The 24,410-nt window shown below is 36.4% G+C and overlaps 1 protein-coding gene across 1 annotated transcript; it reads right to left on the minus strand.

Moving 5' to 3' along the window:
* Window positions 1-1,067: 1,067 nt before the first annotated feature.
* LOC140999710 (scavenger receptor cysteine-rich type 1 protein M160) lies at window positions 1,068-23,221 on the minus strand. Its single transcript, XM_073470231.1, has 19 exons — window positions 23,167-23,221; window positions 20,347-20,661; window positions 20,049-20,144; window positions 16,407-16,616; window positions 16,137-16,322; window positions 15,715-15,869; window positions 14,448-14,598; window positions 13,927-14,229; window positions 12,145-12,447; window positions 11,144-11,437; window positions 9,608-9,904; window positions 9,103-9,411; window positions 7,119-7,400; window positions 6,229-6,404; window positions 5,983-6,091; window positions 5,606-5,764; window positions 4,392-4,487; window positions 2,961-3,128; window positions 1,068-2,845 (listed from the first exon to the last, which is right to left on the minus strand). The coding sequence occupies exons 1-19, from the start codon at window positions 23,219-23,221 to the stop codon at window positions 2,658-2,660; spliced, it is 3,852 nt and encodes a 1,283-aa protein (XP_073326332.1). The 3' UTR covers window positions 1,068-2,657.
* Between the last annotated feature and the right edge of the window lie 1,189 nt (window positions 23,222-24,410).

The following is a 24,410-nucleotide window of genomic DNA, read 5'->3' on the forward strand; positions in this document are numbered from 1 at the left end:
AAATGGCACCTGACACTGAATGAAAACATTACCTTTCACTTACAGGGCACTATCTGCTGTATCTATTTCAGTTTCAGCCATGCAGCAGGCTAAATCCTCCATCATGATCCCTCAGTAAGGCCTGTGAGAGTGAGGCTGGGTGTGATGTTAACATATCATACAAGGGCTGCTGCTTACAAATTAGTCCCTTTGGGTGTGATGCTGGCTCTGTGATCTTAGTGGCCCTTGGCTAACTCCTGACTGAACATGTGAGGCTCTAGCATGTCTGTCAGTCTCTTGAAAGCAGCACCAGCATGTCTGTCAGCCCCTTCCAGCATGACATGACTCATGTTAACATTTGTAGCAAGCAGCTGCTCTCTCTATGTCTCTACCATAGGGGAGGGATGTTTAAGTGATCATAGAGAATGTTAAAGTGCATGGAGATGAAGATGTTTTATCTGAGCCGGAGTGTTTCAGTGTCTTTCGTCGTCCAGGGGCACCACTTGGCTTTGTGTGGACGGATCAAAATCACAACAATCAATCAATAATAAATCAACAATAAATGAAAAATAACTCTGTAACACATTATTGCATTGTTCAAGATGAGACCAACAGCGCATTTCAGGCAATCTGGAGTCTCTCTACAAATGATGTCTTGCGAAGAAATCGGCTTATTGTGCTGTGTATCAAACTATATACATACTTAACATACAGTTTGATACTCAACATCTGAGCCGATTTCCAAAACTCGGAAGTCTCAGAGGCATAATGTAGTCGATGACACCTGAAAGTGGTAAGACAGAGCATACGCAAAGTCTTGGTAAACAATTTAATGTTGTTTTGCCACAAAACTGCCATTAACACACAGCTCATACATGGTACAGATGATCATTTTAAAGTCTTCTTTATTGGAGCATTGCTGTTCATCGCTCCAGTGTTGTGAGATACAGTCTTACCTGCTTAGCTGATGCTATGATTGATTCTAAAACTGTAACATGAAGTAACATCAAAAATAACAAGAATCAAAGATAACTGAAACTTACATTGTTGCTGAAGACACTCAAACAATAAAAGACAACAATCATGGCTAACTGGACATTATATTTATTATAATACAATATTTTTAAAGGAATATTATTTGCTTTTATGCCAAGGGTAAAACGAGAAGATCCACACAAGTCTCATATCAGTACACCAAATTGGACTACAGCCATTACACAGTTAGCCTAGCTTAGCACAAAGAATGGAATCGGGGAAACAGCTAGCCTGGTCCTGTTGGAAGGCAACACAATCCACCTGTCAGCACCTTTAAATTTGAGTAATCAACACTTATCTTGTTTGGTTAATCCAAACACTGAAGACGACACATTAACTCTGGCCCAGAAAAATCTGCAAAACCCCAAATTGTTGCTTTGACTGATTGAACAGACAAGAAAATGTGTTAATTAATGCACTGTAGACAAGATGTTGCTTCAATTAAACAGAGCCAGGCTAGCTTGTTAACTCTGTTTCTGTTCTTTATGCTAAGCTAAGCTACCCGCCTGCTAGTTGGAGCTTCATATTTACTGGACACACGTGAGAGTCTTCTTAACACAACTCTCAGCAACTATTTCTTGAAAAAAAAAACAATGTAAACGTAACAATATACAATCGTTCAATGTGGTGCTTTGACCTGAGTTTGCTGTGACCTGAGTTAGCTGTTGGAGTTTGATACATGAAACATTTATATCATTTTCGCTGTCTCTGAGCTCTTTGGAGATAATTTTATGCTGTAGACGAGTGGTTCTCAACCTTTTTAAGTCGAGATCCCCACAAAAAGTGCCAAAATGAAAAGAAAGAGGAGTTTTTGTTTGTGTGTCCAACCAGAACACTCAATACAATCTATTTAAAGGCAAATTATATCACTGGTCTCCACAATCATGTGGCGACCCCAGGAAATTAACTCATGACCCAGGTGGGGGTCCCGACCCTCAGGTTGAAAACCAATGCTGTAGGCATCGTTTAGATAGGTGATTAGGTGGATTGCAATTATAAGGTAAAATGACAAACATGAAAAAAGTAATCTCACATCAACTATCGCAAAAATCAAAAAAGCTGCTAGCACAGAAACAACTGAATATACATCAGATCGTTCAAAACAAACTATGAGGAACAACAAAGGATATATGGTTATAAAACATTCTGGGCAAATCTCATAAGGGACATAAAGTCAAAAATAAACTTAGCCTCCAGTACATTTTAAGAGAAAGACAATTTTAGCACTTTGTACATTTTGTACAATTAAGAATCTAAACGTATATAAAATAGGAGATAAATCAAACGTTATCTCATTGAAAGCTGCACCATCAGCAGTACACAAACAGATAATGTGTTCTGTGTTTACAGGAAATGTCCTTTAGATGTTTGATAAATTGTACAATCTTGCCTGATTTCAAATATTTCATTAGTATCATAAATGATGCTTAATTCCATTTTGTTTAGTCATGGGATGCATTTGGATTTTTCTCCATATTTGCATTTCAATTCATTTGAACCACTTAAGAAACTATTTGCTGCATACGAAGATTATTTACAGTAAGATTGTTTGTCTGTAGGTACTTTTGACTATTTTCAGTAAGTTTTTAAATTTTTGTAAGTCAGATTTTCTTTATTAGTTGGTTTGTTAACCCAGTTTTGGCTCACCCATCTTGGCCCGGCACCAGGTAGTCCTCTTCCCCCCGCACTGATCCTGAAGGTGCCACTGCGACACTTTCAGGTGTGGTTTGGGGGCTGTTGTGGACTTCAGCTTTTGTCTCAGAGACTTCAGGGCTGGCTTCAATGTCATCGTAATTCTCCTGCGGGTCGTCCACCTCATAGGTCACACCATCTGTTAAGAAGAAAACACGTGTTACAATTTGCTTCTTCTAATTGCTGACAATGTGAGAATTTTTCAAGTACTGATATTTAAGTGTGGAAAAGATGGGATTGAAACTTTCCTGAGCTTTGATCGAGGGCACCCTCACGGAAGAATTTGTCTCCTGAATCAGCAGCGGTGGCATCTGGAGAGGTTTGGGGCTGAGCCTCGACCACCTCATCGATATCATCATAAGGAAGAGACGTATTGCTCCTGCCGTCGCTCTCCGTGATGAAGTCAGCATTTGGTCTGAACACTACATGAATAATTGCAACAAAAAGACGTTCACAAATACCTTCACATTGTCCTACCATTCATAAAAAACATGCCCTGCATTGCCATTATGAAAACATGAAGATAAGATATGAAGAAGATAATTCTTCACAATTTACAGCAACACAGAGACAAGCTAAGAGGTAAAACAATTAAAATAATCAGAGAGGTGACATTAAAAAGGTAGCCATGTATGGAGGACTGAGACTGCCGGAATCAAAAATAAGAAACTAATTGATAAATGACTCAATAAATAATGTAATATGCCATTAAGTACACTAAGACATAATATGGAAATAAAGGTAGTCATTCATTAATTTTTAAAATGTGGCATAAATTGATACCGTATACTTATAGATATTAATATATCAATTAATATATAATTAATCACATTTTATTTATTAATTGATTCATCTTACAATTGATTTATGAATTTATTTATGTATTATTTTACCTTCATATTTCAGTTAATTAATAATTTACTAATTTTCTTTTTACATTTCTTTTTGCAGGTCTGCTTTATAATGCAAGTGAGGCGGCTACGACATCGAAGTGCATGGATCGACTATTGCTCCCACACCAGTGGCCATCAGAAGCAGTCACAGGCTCACTAGAAAATATATACATAAATAAATACATTTTAAAATGAATACCTCAGATAGAAAATTAAATGGAAAAGACAATAAATAAAGGAATTAACACAAAGATATATAAATACAGAAGCAAATTAAAACAAATATCAATTTATGTTACATTTTATAAAATGATGAATGCCTCCATTTATTTTCAATATTATTTTGTGGCATATTAATTAATTTATTGATTCATATAGCTATTTTGGATTTTGGCAGCTGTGGTCCTCCACAGTTATGATGTGTGATATATGATATATAGTTATAGGTAACAATAACAAGTAACATAATAATAAAGTATTTAATGCTATGGTATAGCCTATGTGTATTTACATAAAAGCACAATAACAGATATGCAGTGGCGATGTAATGTTAGTGTACACTTATGTAATTAATAAATTGGCATCTAAAATAAAATAGTATCAGATATGTTGATACTTTTTCAACTACCTTTACCATTGTAACACAAACACTGATATTGGATAATTGAGGTGAAGTCTATGATTAGGATTCACTTTTCCATGAACTGACAAAAACAATAAACACACACAAAAAAAGAAAATTGCAGATTTAATGACGAATAAAATAAATGAATGAACATTTTTGATACTCACTTCCATGACTTAAGGCCTTCATTTCATTTGCTTTACCCGTGACATCCTCGTAGTCGCCGCTTTCAAACTCTACTTCGTCTCTTTCAAATGTTCTCGCTACATGAAAAGAGCATTCGACATTTACTGGTACGTCTCATAATAATGAACTACAGGACAGCACAACAGCCAGAAAATCTGTGGTAACATTTTATATTACCCATCATTAATAAATGGTTCATTTCAGTTCAGTTATTTAAACTTTAGTTAATAGTTATTTTGCTGCAAACAAAAAATGAAATGCTTTACAAACCATTTACTAAGCAGTGGTTTTTAATACTTTGTAAATGGTTAGTAAATAAGATGTACGAACATTATTTGGCCATTATAAAGTGCAAACTAATATTTGGAAACCTTTACAATTGCTCAATAAATGGTTTATAAGGCATTTCAATGTTATTTTAATCATGAAATAACCTAAAAAAATTACCTAAAGTTTAAAGATTCACTCTGTAGTTTTGGGGAAGAAATTTTAATCAGAAGAGAAAAATGTTCATTGTCTGATTTCTTCTGCCTAAACAAACTAAATAAACAAACTGCCTTTTTTTTCATGACTGAATAAACAAATTGACCTTAACATACTTTGTTTATATGTGGCGGACCCAGCCACCTTTCTAGCTTAAACAGTGTTCTGGGACCTTATTTTCCTCTGAGAACAGCTTGTTTATTCACTTATGGAAAAGATACATATTTCTGAGTTTGTATTATTAACTCATTAATATTGAAACATTACAATTCTGATTTTTTTCTCTAAAACTACATAGTGCCTCTTTAATTAACTATAAATGAACCATTTATAAATGAGGTTTAGTGTTGTTACCAAAACAGTTATCACGCAGCACATATTTCAACTCTGACGAGGCCTGTGCTTTTGTTCCAATGATTCTGCTCCATTGGTGAGCAGAACTGATGTACTGTTGTTTAAATGTCTGAGATGATCGTTGGGCTGAAATATTAACACAGACATTTAGTCAGTATGCAGAAAGACTGGCCTCTTGTGGCATAAAGGCTCCAGTACACATGTTTCATTACAATGGGATGATCAGGATGGTCAGATGGATTAATTGTCGTCAATGTGCTGAAACCAAACACATTTTCAGGGTAATTAATTAGAATCTAATCATTATTTCATTTCAGCTAACTAGCAGAGGATAGGTTTAATAGAATAATATACTCACATGGGACATACATGGGCCTCTTGGCTCTCCTGACAATGCAGACTCGTACAAATACAACAATCAGTATCACCAGAATCAGAGTTAATCCCACTCCCAGGATAGTAGGCACCATAGGGATCGGTTTGGGTTCTTCTGTTGGGGGTGGTGGCGGCTCATACTCTGTAATCAAACACATTCACACTGACTTTTCTGCATTTGCTCACACAATGGGTACGTGATTCATTTAGTTATTCTGCACCACATTAACCAAATCAGATATCGGTTTTCTGTTAAACAAGAAGCAGAATACAAAAAAGTTGGTTCCTATACCAAACAACTGAATCAACATTTTGGGCATCAGCCTGACTTCATGGGAAAGGATTCATTGTTTTGGTTACCTTTGCAGTAGATCTCAGCTGGAATACATAACTTTTTTTCGCTGCGCTTGACACAGTGCTTGATGTCCTTGAAATCTTTGTTGCAATCCAGTGCCCAGTTCAAGGTCTCCTAGAAATTTAAATGTAAACATTAAAAAACAATAGAGACTTGCCTGATAGCTAAAAATAAGGGATCAATGAAATATAAAATGACATACAGTTAAACAGAAGAAGATCCCAGTTTAAGTAGACAGAATTGTGATTTACCTGTTTGGTAGAAGTCTTTGTGCTGCTAGAAATGTGCCTAGTACAGTTAAGGCTTTTACACAGCTCATCCTTAAGATGAAGGGGAAATTCCACGAGACACACTTTTTCCCAATCATTATGATATTTGAATTCAATCTCACCTCCGCATGATTTGGAGGTCTTGAACTCGACACTCTCTGCAAAAAAATTTAAATAATTCAACTTCAACTTTGGGAAATAGTGTTTAAAGGAATTGTTCAGCATCTTAGGAAGTACGCTTATCCGCTTTCTTTCGAGTTAGTCGAGATGATCCACAATACTCCTATATTTTTATCTGTTGAATATACAGCTTGAACTGGGAGACAATTAGCCTAGCCTAGCATAATGAATGGGAGCAGAAGGAAACAGCTGGCCTGGCTCTGTCCAGTGTATTACTGTCGACAAAGCAAGCTAGGCTAGCTGTTTCACCATCATTCCTGTTTTTATGCTAAGCTAGGATTGCTGTCTCCTGGTGTAGGTGACACGAGAGAAGAAATAGCAGAGAGTACGTTTATATTTGGAAATTGTCGACAATTTCTGTAATACAAATCATATGAACGGATTCACTGTTTCACTGCTAGCTGCAAACAATTACATATCAAACAATTAAAAGTATCAACAGAGGAAATGTTTTTCACATTTAATGGGCAATCAAGTAAATTATTTATCATCAGAAAGATATATAATGAATATACAGTACATATTATTGATACTACTACTACTACTACTACTACTACTACTAATAATAATAATAATAATAATAATAATAATAATGATAATGATAATAATAATGGCATTTCTTTAGTCAGGGTGACAGGAGGATCACAGTACAGTGATACAGAAAGTACACACAAACATACACACATACTTACTAACACAGTAAACGGAGACCAGTCCTCCCTTACACTTTCCCTCGAATCTGTTGCACTGGCCAAGTTTGCCATGGTAGTCTTCACATCTGACATGCTGGTACTTCTGTACATCTTGGTTAGGTTTTTTAGTATCAAAGTAAAGAGCATTGCTACAACCCAGTTGCTTGCAGACCAAGTGTGAATAATCGATGTCCCATGCCTTGTCATCACTTTGACACACACTAATGTTATTTATCTTCACTTCACCACTGCATTTGCGTGAAAGGCTGACATTGGGCTCACCTAGGAAGGAAAACAATAACATAGCCAGATTAACTATTAAAGTCAAGCAGAGAACTTATCAAGTCCATTAACAGTGAGATTAAAGGGCTTAAGCATGTGGCTCTGGGGAGTTTAGAGTGTGGTTGAAAATATTTTACATGCTACCAGGGTTTAATATTAAAGGTACAAGAATTGTATATTAAAACATTCAAAAATTAACAAAAATTATAAACAGAAGTTGAAAAAATAAGAGTTTTAACATTTTATCAAAGACACCTATGTACACTTCTGTATTGCAGAGATATCTACTGAAATTAGCATGCTAACCAACTAGCCCCCACCTGTCCTTTTCATTATACAACTTGAGCTCCAGGTTAAGAACGCTAGCTACGTGGCTAACTGAGGAAACTAGCTAACGGCAGCTTCAGTTAGCAACAGTTACCACTTACTCTGGTGGTATACCTGCTGCCCTCTATTTGTTTGGTGTATGAATTTGACTGGAAGCCAGTTCTTACATATTGCACCTTTAATCCACACTAGCAAAGTTATTTTAACACTGACCCTTATACAGAAACCCCCAGAGAAGTTAAGATGCCTGCAGTTGCTCACAGAAAAACACTACAAAATACAATAAATGTTAAAGTGAACACCACATTCAGGATAACTTGCTGAGGCCAATTGTGAAAGATGTATACAATTCAAAACACCAGCAATGAAGAGGAAAACTTTACACAACCAAACTCACTGCTGTAACAAATAAGATAACTGACAATTATTCAATTGTGAAATTTAGCAATGGAGTTTAGTGACGTCAACTGTTCATGGAATACCTCCACTACATGTACTTATTGTTAGACACATACAAGCTAGCTGCTACTAGCTTAGGGTAGGCTAAGATGTAAAATCTGCAGCAACCTGTAATTTGATAGAGGTCGTTTGACAGTTTGAGGAATAAGTTAATTTGCTGTCTTGGCAAGAGTTCAGTGAGCGGATCCGTACTGCTCTCATGTCGGTATGCTGAGTATGAATCTACAGCCAATAGAATAGCTAGCTTCTAACTCTTGGCAAATTGACATATTTCCCCAAATCTTAAATGCTTCATTTAACAGTCAATCGAAGGTCCAGTGTGTAGAATTTAGGGGTATTTAGGGGCAGAAATAGAATATAAAATTCAATTGTTAGTAGTAAAAAGCTAATGTTATAAACAGACAGACTACACTGCGGCCACATGACTTCAACATCACCAGCAATAAGCGTCTTACTAAACAACAACTATACACATTTTCTATATATGATCAGTCTGCAAGTTGTAAAGTTAGAGTAAGAATAGTTTGTAACTAAAGTCGGCCTGTAAAGACGGACTAGTGAGTAGATGAGTCTCCGTGTTTGGCACAATGATGTTCACTGTCTCTGACAGGTCCTGTCATTTAGCCACTTGTTAGCAACTGCTGTTTTTAAGACACGCAAGCACTTATAATATAATATAATTCAATTCAATCAATATTTTGGGACTACAGACTACACCATTCTACAGGGAGGTTGGGACGAGGGTAGTTCAGTTGGCTGAAATCTGCAAGGTCAGTGCTACTAAATCTACTAAATGCCACTAAATCCTATGCACTGGGTTGACTGCAAAGCAGCAATAGATTTATTTACAATGCATCTGCAGAGTTTCTATGATCATTCAACAGCAATAATAAATTAAAATTAAAATAAATTCTACCTTCACATTCAATATAGAGCTGCTGTTGCTGTTGCTTCTTCGTTGAGGGCGGAGCTCGATCTTCACAGTCCCATATGTTTTCTGGCTTGGTTGAATTTGGACAGCTGAAGTTTCCATTCCAGAAAGATTCCATTGTATTTTCTTCTCCCCTTGTCTTCACAAATTTGCCACAATTCAGATCCTTGCAAAGCCTGTTGCCCTCAGCCTTTGTCCAGCCTTCACTGGAGACAGCACTTTTTTTCCCCTCCGAGTACACATACACATATCCACTGCAGGAATCTTTGAATTTCACCTCCATCTTTCTCCAGCCTATGATCAGTGGTAGGAACAGGTGAGATAAGATTCAGGAAATACCAAACTCAAAAAACTTGATGTAAATAGCAGGAACTCAGAGATGCAGATTACATGTTGTGGCCACAAACTATTGAGAATTAGCTTACACAGACAGAGTAAAGAGACAATGAAGATATTTTGTGAGTGATAAAGTTGAAATCATTCCACGTACTGGAGCATCGGAGGCCACCAAGAGTGCAGGCTTTATTGCTAGCAGTGATCTCACATTCTTTTAATGACTTCTTGCCAGAGCACTTTATTTGTGAAATGGCACGAGCCCCTTCTTCATTCGGTCCCAAGTCAAGCCTCTTGACGGATTGACCACATTGCTGCTGCTCACAGAACATGTTTTGTGTTTCCCTGTCATTGAGAGCATCCATGCACACTGGGAGCCACTTGCCCTCATACTCCAACTGCACATCTCCAGAACATTTGTATCCTGTAGTATTCATTCTGGCCTTGACACTACCTGCAACAAAACGATGCAGGTACAGAGTTAGAGCCCCATGTTACAAATGAAATTTGTTTATTTTAATAAAACAGAAGAAAAATCTGGGTCAAAATACTACACTGAGTTATGACCATTTAAAGGGGCACTGTGTAGTTTTAACCAGAGGAGACAGAGCTCTACTGACTGATTTTTTATGCCGAAGCAAACTAAATAAACAAACTTGTTTTCATGACTGAATCAACAAACTGACCTTAAAGGACAACACAGTTAAATACTGTTTTACTTTGTTTACTTTTGGCGGACCCTGCCACCTTGCTAGCTTCAAACAGTGTTCTGGGACCTTATTTTCCTCTGAGAACAGCTTCCCACTTATGGGAAAAAAATAATAATTCTGAGTTTGTATTATTACCTCATTAATGTTATAACTATTAAAATTCTGAGTTTGAATTTATTCTCCAACTACAAAGTGCCCCTTTAAACACTCTGATTAGTATGTGCTTATTTCAAACATATGTGTTTGGAATTGAGTTCAAGATTTGTCAAATATGACACAGCTGGAAGAATCTGGAAGAATTATGGAGAAGCAACAGTATTGTTCATAAATTTGTACCAAAGAAGATTTTCACCAAAGATAGATTTAAGGGTAAACCCACCAATTTAAAAATAGATTATCAAAATCAATACAGCAGAACCAGAGATATCACCATTTTTATTCCTTTTTTAAAACCTGACGCCTACATTACCCACGATTCAACTGAGCTTTTACTTATATTCCATCTTCCCCTGGAGCAGACCCCGGAGGGTGCTGCTCAGTCTTGCTTCCATTTTGGCCTGATGGAGGTTTTATATTTGTAAAACTTCCAATAAGCTGAAAAGAGCGATTTAAAAAATCAGTGACATCATCACGACGTAAAGCCTGTGGGCTGCGGGAACTTGTGGGCGGGGCCAGTGGGGGAAACTCTACTGCGCATATTAGACTGGCTGCATTACCAGGAAGTAAATGTGAACTCAACCAATTCTCATTGGTTTGAATGGGTGCCATCTTTGTATCTGGTATCTAGTTCTTTTATATACATCTAAGCTCTGGAGCTACGAAAGGCTTTATATTACTTTTTGGTGAATTTACCCTTTTATGGCATTTTCAGGTGGAAGGTAACCATGAGGCATTCAAGCTGAGCAAAAGGAAAAAAACAACAAACTAATTCTGATCGAATTATGATGATTAGAAATATGAATATTTAACAAACAATCCCTTACCTGAGCAGACAACATAGGCAGGCTTACAGGTGCTATCTTTTTTATCATATCTGACGATGTTGCCTTGTTTCAGGTTGGAGATATCCTTTGCAGTGTGCACACTCTTGAACTGCACGTCAATATCCTTCAGTGGGTTGTAGCCATCATGGACTTTCTCCCCACAGTGCAGATTTTTACACAGCATTTCAGACTTGTCTTTAGTCCAGGTGTCATTACACACACCTCCACAATCCCCTCCCACACAAAATCCGACATTCCCCCAGCATGCCATGGTCAGGTTCACTGTGATCTTTCCTGTTGTGGCAAAAAAAAATGACTAAAATTATCCAATGAATGTGAAGGAATAACAGTTAAGACATCATCATGTCAATGTATTGTGTTGAAGAGATGTTTACTGAGGTCAGCATGCTAACCAGCCAGCTCGGCCCGTCCTGGTCCAAACCTCCTGTGCTGGCAGTGTGAGCACCAACAGTCGGTCAGGATAGTTAGCTGCACGGCTAACTGAGCTAGCTAGCTAGCATTAATTAGTGGTCACCCTGGTGATAATGTATGGTGCAAAGTTGAATTCAGATGTGTACTGTTGGATTATTCTGTTCAGTAAGGAAAATAGATGTAAACATATTTCTTCTCCTGACGTTTTGTTCACTTTGTTTGATTAGTTGCAAATTTGCTGATGCTACTGTTGCCTCTTGCTGTTCAAAGTGGTGTTAGGAGACAGCCCAGGCAGGGGCTAGCTGGTTAGCATGCTAATTTCAGAAGAAATCTCTGTACGCGGACATCATTGTCATAACATCGAAACTGTTGTTTCTTCACACTCTACTGATAATTGTCAAGTCTTTTGTATTTGAATGTTAAGTTAAATTCTGGTCATATCTCACAAATATAAAGTTTCAGCAAAAATACATCAATGCATCGTCTCTTCAGACATGGAACACAGGACAAAAAAAAACAAAAGGTACATATTGAATTAAATTATGTGTTTGGACACCACCTTACATTACCTGAGCATGTCACAGTGGCAATCTTCTCAGTTTGGTTCTGAGCCTCTTTGTCACACTCAAACAGAGACTTGGCGTCGGATGAGCAGTTGTAAGATTCACGCCAAACATTACCATCACCTCTAGGGTTGGTGTTATTTTTGGAGTTATGTGTGAGGGCATTCCCACAGTGCATCTGCCGACACACTGCGTCTGCAGACTTTTTGTTCCACATCTTATTATTCCCAGACAGCCAGAAGGTTTTTCCATCGTACTCTATCCCCACCTTACCAGAACACTGTCCTTTCAGAAATACCAGTTTGTGCTCTGACAGGGGAGAAAAAAGAGAACGGAAAGAAATATAAACAGTAGGGGTTAGGACTGATGGCAAGAGGTGATAGACTAGAAGCTTGTCCAGTGTGTTCCCTTCCTCCTTCACAATGCATGCAGGGATAGGCTCAAGCCCCAACACAAAAGACAAAGAATCATGAAAATGCTGAGCTGCAGTTTTAAAGATTTACTCTGACCCATTAGTTGTTGAAATGAATGCTTTTTTAAGTATCATGTCAAAAAGGAGTGACTTGAAAATCTGACCAGTTAGATAAAAAAAAATGGATTTGATTGTTTGTTTGTTTTTTGTTTTTTATGGTTGACTCAAGTACTGTGTTTGGTTGAGTGCATTTTAAAGCTGTGATGTCTTCTTTAAAATCTGTTGGACTACGTTTTAGGAACAGTTCACTCAAAAATGCAAACTCAGTCATTATCTATTCCCCCACAAGCCAACAGAAAGTCAGGTGACGTTTCATAGTCCACAAAACATTTCTGGAGCTTCGCAACAAAACAGTGTTACAGCATTCTCCTAAACAACTGAAGTAAATGGGGACTTGTTATAAAACATAAAATACAACTGAAAACAACAACCAAAAAAACAACCAAAAAACAAACAAACATTAATTGGCTCCATATAGCTTAATAATTGATTTTAAAAGACAATATTTACCTCTGTTTTTAAGCCAAAGATCTTCACGGAGCTGCCAAACTAAATGTGTAAGCACACACATAAGCTAGACTGCACATAGAGGGCATAAATAATGTCTTTTCAAAACCGATTTGGGATCTCTGGGCTTACGGAGTTTTGGATTACAAGCTGCCTGGAGCCATTTCATCAAAAAGGAAAATGCTGCAACGCTGTTTTACTGTGAAGCTCCTGAAATGCTTTGTGGACTAAACTGTGTGGGGGTAGATAATGACTGAGTTTTCACCTTTCACAAAAAAGAAAAAAAAAAATACAGAAAAGAAAAGAAAAAAGGAAAAAAAGAGAATTTAAGTTAAAAAAAAATAATGAAAACAATAAAAACAACAACAGCAACAACAAAAATACACTGAGGTTATCAAAACCAAAACCCTTCAGCTGGCTTCCTTTTGGTGTAATTTTCAAAGGCATATTTACTTTTGTTTGGTTTCAGAGGATTTAACTGCGTTACACAAAAAGAAGAAAACAGCTGAAATGTCAATTTCAGTAACTGTGTAAAGTTAAAGTAAAGTTAGTGATTAGCACATGGTGGAGAACTACAGAGTACGTTTTCACATAAACGTTTTGCTTGTAGGCACTTTCTACCATACAATGGCTGAGTCAGTGGCCTCTTTCTTTACACCGCTCGGACCTCAAGGAGAAATGTGGAGGGCACACTTCAGTGCCTTTACACCCACAAGTCTACTTAAACTGACAGCATGGAACTGGAGAATGACAGTTAGGCACAGTAAAGGAGGTCAAAGCTGAAAACAGACAAACGGAAAACCACTTACCTTTACAGGTTATCATCACTGCCTTGTCAGTCGGAGTTTTCGGCTTATCCTCAATGCAATCAGATATTTCTGAGTTGTCTGATAGGCAGTTTACAGTCTTATCCAGGAATCCACCTGAACCCTGGCTGAATTTTCCAGTATCGACAGATCTAAACGCCCCACAATTCAGTTTTTGGCAGACAGAATTTGAATTCTTATCTGTCCATCCTTCTTCAGTGACTCTTTGCCATTTGCCCTCATACATGATCTCCACTCTCCCAGCACATTCTCCAGGACTGTCCACCAAGTTCACATCAATACTGCCTGTACCATGACAAGACATAAGCAAGATGTCAAACATGGGACACATACTAAATAAGAAGCGCTCTGCATACACTTCATTTCTAATTATATGTCCATTCACTTTGTATCACTTCCTGACATCACACTATCACAGATCTGCTCCCTTCTAAATCTAGAAAGTCACAAGTGTTATGAAAATCCGGAGAGACGATCACAACATGATCGCTGCCATATCTCACCTGCACAGTTTACGTAGGCGATGGCAGAACACCTTTCATTGATTCGCTTCGCTCTACAGTGCCACAGCGAGGACTCGCTGCCTGAGCACTGCACATTGTCCATTATCCCTCCGTGGGATCCTGTTTTTTTTCTCGGTCCTGTACTAACAACCTAAAGGAGAACATTTATGATAATTTGGTATCACGTCATTCAGTTGTGATCGACTCAAAAAAGAACAATAAGTCACAGAGAAACATAATAATAATAATAATAATAATAATAATATGTTTACTCGCTGTTTTTTAAAGAACTAAATGAAAAGATCAATATCACTCTCACACTTTTTCTGTCTGCTAAATATGAAGCTAGAACTAAAAGCCTTAGCTACCTGAGGTTAACTTAGCTTAGCTAAGCATTAAAGAAGTATTTCATCGCTGCACAGATGGCCCTTACATAAAACTGGGCTGTCTTGAGACTGTTGCAAGACATTTAAACATAGGTATTCTGACAAACTGTTATCATTTAGCACTCCTTGATTGATCTGCATCTGAAAAGATGATGGATAGTGAAATCTGGACACTCGGCTGTCTTTAAAGGTAAAACAACATTTTTGATAACCCATTATCAAATATGTTGTTTTACCTTCAAATATGATGATATGTCTCTCTAGATTTTCACTATCTATTGTCCTTTCAGTTGCTGTTGAATCAGAAAGCGGTGGAATGACAACATTTTGTCAGATTTCCTGTGTTTAAGACTTGCGACCTGGAACACAGCAGTGACTAACTGACAAATCTCTAGTAAAATTGAAATCAATTCAGGAATCAAAGAATCGATTCAATAATTACGATACTTTCCCTCCTCTATTACTTACTTCAAAACACTTATTTTATTATAATTATACTTTCCATGTCTGCGAGTGTGCGAGGGACCACTAGGGTCTGCTTGACCTAATGTTTGTCATCAGAGGCTGTACGTGTAGCCTCTGAGTGACACCCATGTACCTCAATTTGTTCTGACATCCTGATTTGTCCACCACATTACAACAAGCTAATGTTCGTTAACGTTAGCCATCTTTGTGTTGATATTTCTGTACAGCGGACATTACTGAATCAGCGGTGGCTGAGGTTCTCTGCTTGTAACATTGACACAATATATTATATAGCATTTAGCATTATCCTACAATCACTTGTGGCCCCAGTGGCTGCTGTTGAAAAGTTACATAGGCTTGCATTAAATAAAACATTATTTTATTTTTACTTGTGAAACCAGAGACTGAAAACTCACCTTGCCGCAGTTTAGCTCCTCGCAAACCACTTTAGCATCCTCTTTGCTCCAGGTGGTGGCACACACAGGATAAGTACGATGATTCTTTGTAATATGAACTTCCCCATAGCACTTGCTTTGTTTACCCCCGTCCATCAGAGTGACTGAAACATTGTCTGTGGGTGATAAAAATATAAGAAAGTGTTCATGGATTCTCAAATGGCTTAAGATAGTGTGTGATGGAAATGTGAATGTGACTTCAAAGGCTGATTTTTTTCCCGTTTGATGATTTTTTTTTAAATTTTTTTTTTAGTTGAAGAAATCATATAGGACATAACAATCACGATGAAACAGTTGTTTTGATCTGGAAATATAACAACAAAATGGTTGCTTTGAGGCTGCTTGTGGAAAAGACGTGGTTGAATATTAGTTCATGGTTTTACCTGAGCATTCCAGTATGCCGTCAGCATCGTAACTGCCGTTGGTACCACAGTGCATTTGGTTGCACCAAACATCCGCTTCAATCTTCTCTGGTCTATATCGAGGCCAATTGTCCGTTTTTTCCTCTACTTGCAGCTCCCCACGACAGACATTTGATGGTTCACCTTTGAGCTGCAGACGCTTGTGAGCTGTTCAAATGAACCGTTTTCTCAATTCACTGATATGTAGCAACACTTGAGTAAACTTAGTATGTGTGTGAGTGTGTGTGTTACCTTTACATATGACAGTAGCAGGATTTGAGCATTCGGGCTTTAGCTGAGTTGCACAGTGCCACAGATTCCGTAAACCTTCAATGCCTGAACAGTTGACCACCATCTTTGGTGAGTTTTTGAATTCTGGTGGAACCGGCCAGTACTGTTTAGGAATCTCCTCGGATGTGCTACAATTGAGGCTTTCGCACAAGACATCGGCTTCGTCTTTTTCTTTAAGAGAGAGAAGTCATATAGTGGTCATAGTGTGAGTACATTTGACATTACTGATAACTGTGGTATTATAAGAAAGAAAAGCAGAAGGAAAACATCATCAACCTGAGACAAATCTACATGTTTGACTCTTGGAGGCTGTTCTCACATTCAGCGCTGAAAGTGTAAATTCTCTCTGTGCTCATTAAAACAATTCAGATTCCAAGTGGCAGGCCTAGAGCCTGATTTTTTATTTTTTTAAAATTTGGTTATTTAAGTCTTTATTTAGTTTTTTAATGAACATTAACACAAATGAACAAGTACGAAAAAAAATAGACAAAACAAACAAAAAAACAACACAGACTAAACAGATGCACAGGACTGTCTCTGGAGTCCCCATAACATTAATAATTGAAGAGTCCATCAGCACAGCACCAATCCTTGAAAAAAATCATCAATTGACCCATTCTAGAGATCAAACTTGGAAACGGAATGAAAAGTCTAAATAATTAAATAAAAGAGAGAGCCCCATCTTTCACCTGTATAGTAATTTAAATAAAATAAATTATTCATGATATCAAATAAAGACATACATCCAAAAGGCAAATACAGACACAAACTCAATGGAAAAAGTCAAGCAGATATGACTTTTTATGGCCATGATGCATTCTCTGTCATTAGCTTAACCCACTCTCTGCACTCAGGCCTTACTTGACTTTTCCAATGGTGTAGGATAATCTTAGCAGCTGAAATAAAGCCTGTTAGAGCGAGAGCAAATGCCGGCTTGGTTATTATAAGTAAACACGACCTGTCCCCCAGGAGGCAAAGATTAATTGATTCAGGCACAGGTGTACGCAGACACTCCTGTAATGCTTTGATTATTTCTTTCCAGAAAGGCAGAACCGGAGGGCAGGCCCACATTACATGGATAAAGGTGCCTACCTGCCCTTTACATTTCCAGCACAAACTATTTTCCAGTATACCTGTTTTATGAAGACGGACAGGTGTAAAGTCATAATGATGAAGTATCTTGTATTGTATAAAGCCTGAGCCTGGTTTATGACATTGGTGATAAATTAAATTTTCCGACTGCTTGTTTGACAATAGTAAATTATTCTTATTAAATAACATTGGGGTAATTTTCACTCAATTTTTAAGGTAATTATTGTAGTAATTTCAAAGTAATTTGAAATATGTTGCATTGAAATTACCAGTTATATTGACAATTCCAGACCCGTGAAATGAAGCATTCAGCAGTTAAACTCGTGAAATGAAAAAACATTTGCACGTTTATTTATTCTGGAACTTTGATGGAGGGAGAAGTAGGTGCTGTTTCAAGCATTTTATACAAAAACCATGTCAGACACACATTAGAGAATTTTTATGTTTGCCTTAAAGTAGGTAAGTACGTAGTTTTGGGAAGAAATTTTAATCAGGAGAGAAAGATCTTCACTGACTGATTTTGTTTATGCCTAAACAAACTAAATAAAGAAACTCTCTTTGTTTTCATGACTGAATAAACTGAATAAACAAACTGACCTTAAAGGACTACACAATTTATACTGTTTTACTTTGTTTATATGTGGCAGACCCTTCCACCTTTCTAGCTTCAAACTGTGTTCTGGGACCTTATTTTCCTCTGAGAACAGCTTGTTTATTCATGTATGTAGAAAATATTCGTATAGTTTGTATTATTACCTCATTAATATTGTAAATATTAAAAATTCTGAGCTTGAACTTCTCCAAAACTACAGAGCACCCCTCTAATAATCTTTAAACATGCTGTACTGTCTCTCGACAGAGAGACGCATGAAATAATCAATATCGTGATTAAAAATGAAGAACTCTGTGTTCTGAGGTTGTGATGCCTCACAGTTTTTCTCATTCGCGTGCAAGACGTGTAGAACACGGTGCGCTCTCACATGCGGGCACTGCACATGTGCCAGATGTACATAAAATCCCTCCATACGCCGACAAAATGATCTGCAGAAAATATGATCAGGCTCACACTTTTTCACACCCAGTTGGTGTTTGTTAAAAATATCTTTATAGGCTAAATGTTATTTTGTAATCAGATCTGCACCCGCATGATCAATAAAAACGTTAAGTCACAGCAGACAAGGAGTTTTGGAAATGATTATCACTTGTAGAACTTACAAATACATCTCACAATTTATTCTCAAGTGGCTCTCAAGTTTATTTAACAGCCACCAATTTAATAATCTCATTAAAGACACTTCTCCCAGCCAGCCAAAAAATAAATATTTCTGCGTTTGTATTTTTTACCTCATTAATATTGTAAATATTTGAATTTCCGGTCCCGAAACAACATAGTGCTCCTCTAATACATGTGTGGAGGGGATCTGTGTATTGAGTTAGTAGAATGTTGTAGGCACCTGATAACGTAATAATGAATGAGAATTTATATACAGTACAATAAGATAATAATCATAATGAAGATCAATGGGCCTTTTCTTAAAATATCTTCGTCCAGTGATGACAAATTGTTGATTGTTGATTCATCATATCATATTTTATGATTGCTACATAGCCTGTATATAATACTACAAACATAATTTGATTATAGTTACTAACATTAAAAAGACATGATCATCTTATAAGATACCAGCCTGTTCTCACTCACAATGTGTCAAATACAGCAGCCTGGTTAACTGCTCAAGGCTTCTCTGTATGACACTGTAGTGCGGCAGTGTGCAGAGAGAGAAAAGTCCAGTTCAGGCTGTGATCAAAGTGGTTGGATGGGTCAAAAGCAGGACTTCCCCAGGAGACTGGGGTTTGTGTCCAGCGTGTGACCAAGTGTCAGCATTGATTTTCTTTTTTTTTAAATGATGTAACGTGAGTAAGTTATTTTACGTACATTCTATCAGCGACATGACTGATCCGTACTTTAACACTCGGCAGGTTGTATTCCTAAAGTTAACCAAGTAGTTTTGTTGCCTCAACCTCACTTGACTGTGATCTTTCCACAACGTTAATAACAGTTCAAAAGTCATGTCATAGTATGTGAAATGTTTGCTTTATTTAGTTGTTGATGAAAATTCAATTTTCATAACTTCAGAGTTACCTTATCAGGAAGTTTTTTTTTCTTTTTTCCAACACTCACAAAACTTTCCATCGGCATGGGGGCGAGCAGATGATGACTGAAATTTCATTTTTGGGTAAACCTTTCCTTTAAGCATTGAGTCATGAGTATTAATTAAATATTATATATGGTATTTGAGCAACAGGGCCGTTTTTAAATTGTAGCCACCCTTGATATTTAATTTTACATATATGTAACATTACTTATATACTTTTCTTAAGAGTGAACTTTGCAGTCATTTCATTTGTTTTAGAGTATATATTTTAGTTTTACATTATTGCACAAACAAACAAACAAACTGTCCTTTTTCCTCTCTGACTCCTGGACAAGTGAACTGTACACACTCTTACCCCACGTGTCACCACAAATGTAGCCTTGACCGCTATTCCCAGTGTACTTGACAACTCCCGCACATTGAAACTCATCCAGGCTTATCTTGATATTTTCTAGAAGAGCAAAAAAACAACAACAAGTAGTTACAAATGAAATCAGCAGCCCAAATGATCTTCATCATGTGATTTTTTAATAAATATTTTTTTGTTTCTCTTGATTAACAGCTCTTTTGTAGCACAGCATCTTTAGCTTATTTCTTAACAATACATATTTATCACAACAAATGTAAAAAAAAAACGAAAAGCCCCAATTCACCTGAACACTCGATCCATTTTGTTTGATCCTGGGGGTAAATGCTGGCACCAAAACCAGGATTTTTACAATCCCACAGTTGACTCTCGTGTCCCTCACATTTCATTTCATCGAGCCAGACTGATTTATCCTTGGATCTTGTGATATCCCTTGAGGTCTTCTTTGTCCCACAGTGGGTGCTTTTGCACACCACCGCTTCAGTGTTCAGGTCCCAGTTTGTATCTCCAACGTAGCCCCATGTGTTGTTATGGTAGATCTCAAGAAGGCCTTCACATGGGTTGCCTTTATCTTCAGTCCTCAGAATCAGCCTGTTTATACCTGCTGACATGAGGGAGGTTAGGAGTATGTAAATAAAGAAAAATATCATCTTACTTTTATTTTTTACTGTTACAAAACCTACAATCTAACTGCCACGAAAATCTTTCCAAATTAAATCAAACTAAATTAAAAGGTATGATTTTTTTTATGTTTTCTTTCTTCTCCTAAACAAGTGAATAACCATGCCGATATCTGTCTTTTTTAATGTATGTTATTTTGAAGGAGTGTGTAAATGTCCCCTGCAGTGGACACCATTCTTCAACGGCATAAAAAGTGATTCTGTCACAGCTGTTAAATTATTTTTATTCTCAGACAACCAGAAAGGTAAAAACATATTTTCATCTAAACAAGATGTTAGAAATACTTTTAACCAGATTTTAATACTATTTTTCTTGTACGTCTTTTATTCGGTGACTGAAAATACATCTGTCAGCTCAAGCAGACGTAATTCTCCAAAGCATATATTCAGATGCTTATATTTAAATAAAATGTGCATACATTTAGATTAAGTGGGCAGATATTTTGTGTAAATTGTATCATCATTTTAAATAAACATAGAAAATAGCAGAATCCAAAAAATTTTACATTTTTGTGCATAGTGTCCACTGGTATGGACAGATGTATATATATTATGTATTATGTCAGTATTTCTATTACGTATTCAGTTGATAATATTTTTCATACCTGTCTCATAAGAGGATTAACATTTATTCAAGAGTTACCTTTTTCCCTCCGCCATTTTTAATTTATGAGGCCATATGTCAAAACGACAAAGAGATACAAAGATAATAATCAACTGGAATTGTGGAAAAGGCATTGGGGGTCCGCCATAAGGTGAGGGGGACATGGTACACCTGCTTAAATAGTTAAAAATGGCTCCCAAATATCTGTCCGCTGTAGGGTACACCATGCATGAAAGGGCTGACAATAGTCAGTCCATGTTCATTTTACAATTCTGTAATCTCTGAATGAATTTCTACAAAATATAGAAAAAATAAAAATGTCCTTACACAAAGCTTAACTTAATCCCAATAATGTATCTATTATTGGAAACTGTATTACCCTTGTATGCTTAATTGTATATTTTTTGACACAAAAAACAGTCAAAGATCTGACCAGTGTTGACATCTACGCCGCATGCTCGCCAAGTCAAAGAAAGCTTTTACTAAAACATGTTTCTGCTCTTCTTTCTCTTTTTTATTTAAACAAACCTCACAAAGTAATTAGGTTTTACGCAGCAGACATGTCTGTTATTGGACCACGGTACATTTTTCCTGATGATGGCGCTACTGTGACTTCAGTAAAAGTCTTCTGTAAGCGCTCCACTAAAATACATGAAAAGAATCTTTCATGGCAACAATTTGGACAGTAATGGAACCAAAACTATTTAAGATAACTTTAGAATTGATTCAAATGTCATCTGAATGGCTTTACACACACTTCACAACATATCATATGAATATTATGGAATTTGATACGCGACACTGATAATTCATGAAGATTTCAGCCAAAAGACACATTTCCTCTTTTGACTTCTATATGAAAAGACCGACCATGACTTACATAATCTTAATGAACTTGTGTGAGACATGTGTTATGACTTTTAGTAAGTTGTACGTTCACTGATTACCAAATAGAAATTATATATACATATATATATATATATATATATATATATATATATATATATATATATATATATATATATATATATATATATATATATATATATATATATATATATATAGATATATATATATACATTTTTTTTTTTTTTTTTTTTTTTTAAGTTTTAATGTTTGGGATTTTTTAACACATCAAGAAAATTCAGAAAAACTTAAATAAAATTAAATAAATAAATAAATAAAACTTTAGGTTTTTTTGTTATCTTTATGAATTACATATCATTTTTCCCCCCCGTTATTATTGCAATATCTTTTTTTCCCCCTGAAATGAAAAGGAGCCAAACTGAGATGCTGACAAAAACATAACAATTATTTTCCTGATTGTAGTACTGTAGGATTGTATACATATTTTAGATACTGTTTTTAATAAATAAATAAATACATTAATACATTTAATCAATAATTTTTAAAGAAATTCAATTTTCAAACTTCAAATTATCAGTTCTGCTCAAATTTACGGGTCACCCATTTTTTCTTTTCATATTAACCTGCGAGACTTGAATCTGGCTGCTATTCCAGACAAGCTGCTATCAGATACTACTGCACTGTTCATAAACCCCTTATCTATTCATTAGAGACTTTACCTTCAGGAAATGATAAAAAAGAAAGAAAAATAAATAAATAAATACATTTTAAAGAGAGATTTCCTGCAGTACCTGCGTGTGCTTCCCTTCCAAAAAATATATCGTTTATGGAAAGGCTATATCTTACAGAAAAAAAACAAAAAAACAACTGAAAATGTGTCATGCCAAATCATGAAAACCAATATCCTAGTATCAAACACAGACAGTTAAATCTGAAAGGAATATCTGTAACTTGCCTTGTAAGTCCACCGGCTCAATGTGAGCTATGCAGAGGAGGAGGAGGAACCACATCATCACCACAGCTCATGACTAGAGAGTGAGGCAGATGAACGATCAGCTCAGCTTTTTATATTGCCAAGGATGTGCCTACCAAAAATGGAAATGAGCTATTACATGCATACTGTGCACAGTGAAACTCACAAATACTGTCAGTCAGTGAAAGCAAACTGAAAAATACTGACAGAAAGGCATGTATATGGAGGACCTGGGGCGGAAAAAGGAATGCAAGATATAATTTATAAAATAAATTTGCGTCCAAATGTTCCTGAATCAGACACATTTCTGAGTGGATTCATGTGTAAATCAATGGCTGATTTAAAGTTAATGTGTGTCACTGTGATGACCGCTGAGACATCGGTGGAACATGTGCAACAAATGAGTGGTGTTCAGAAGGGACTGGCTGGGGGAAGTGTCTTAGAAACACTGCACATTTCATGAGATTATTAACTTGATGGCTGTTGTGAGATGTATTTGTAAATTCTACAAGTGATAAACATTTTCCAAACCCCCCTTCAACTGTAACTAAATATTTCTATTGATCACACAGGTGCAGGTCTGATTAAAAAATACAATTTAGCCTATAAAGATATTTTTAACAATCACCAACTGGATGCAGAAAAAGTGTGAGCCTGATCATATTTTCTGCAGATCATTTTGTCGGCGTATGGAGGGATTTTATTTAAATCTGGCACATGTGCTGTGCCCGCATGTGAGAGCGCACCGTGCTCTACACATGTCTTGCAGGCGAAAGAGAAAAACTGTGAGGCATCACAACCTTAAAACATAGAGTTCTTCATTTTTAATCAGGATATTGATTTTTTCATGCGTCTCTCTGTCGAGAGAAAGTACAGCATGTTTAAAGATTATTAAAGGGGCACTATGTAGTTTGGAGAAGAAATTCAAACTCAGAATTTTAATATTTACAATATTAATGAGGTAATAATACAAACTCAGAAATATTTATTTTTTCCATAAGTGAATAAACAAGCTAGTGTTGTCCTTTAAGCTCAGTTTGTTTGAGCTCGCTCTTCTGATTAAGATTTCTTCCTCAAAACTATATAGTGCACATCTAAATGAAAACTCAGTCACACCTCCATATTGTAGAGCTTGCTCAATGGTTTTAACACAAGTTTAAACTTTAATATCATTTCAGGGTTTCATAATACCCCAATCATATTTGAGTTTGATTTATTTATTTGAG

The sequence above is a fragment of the Pagrus major genome, chromosome 7 (genome assembly GCF_040436345.1).
Source record: "Pagrus major chromosome 7, Pma_NU_1.0".
NCBI classification, from domain to species: domain Eukaryota; kingdom Metazoa; phylum Chordata; class Actinopteri; order Spariformes; family Sparidae; genus Pagrus; species Pagrus major.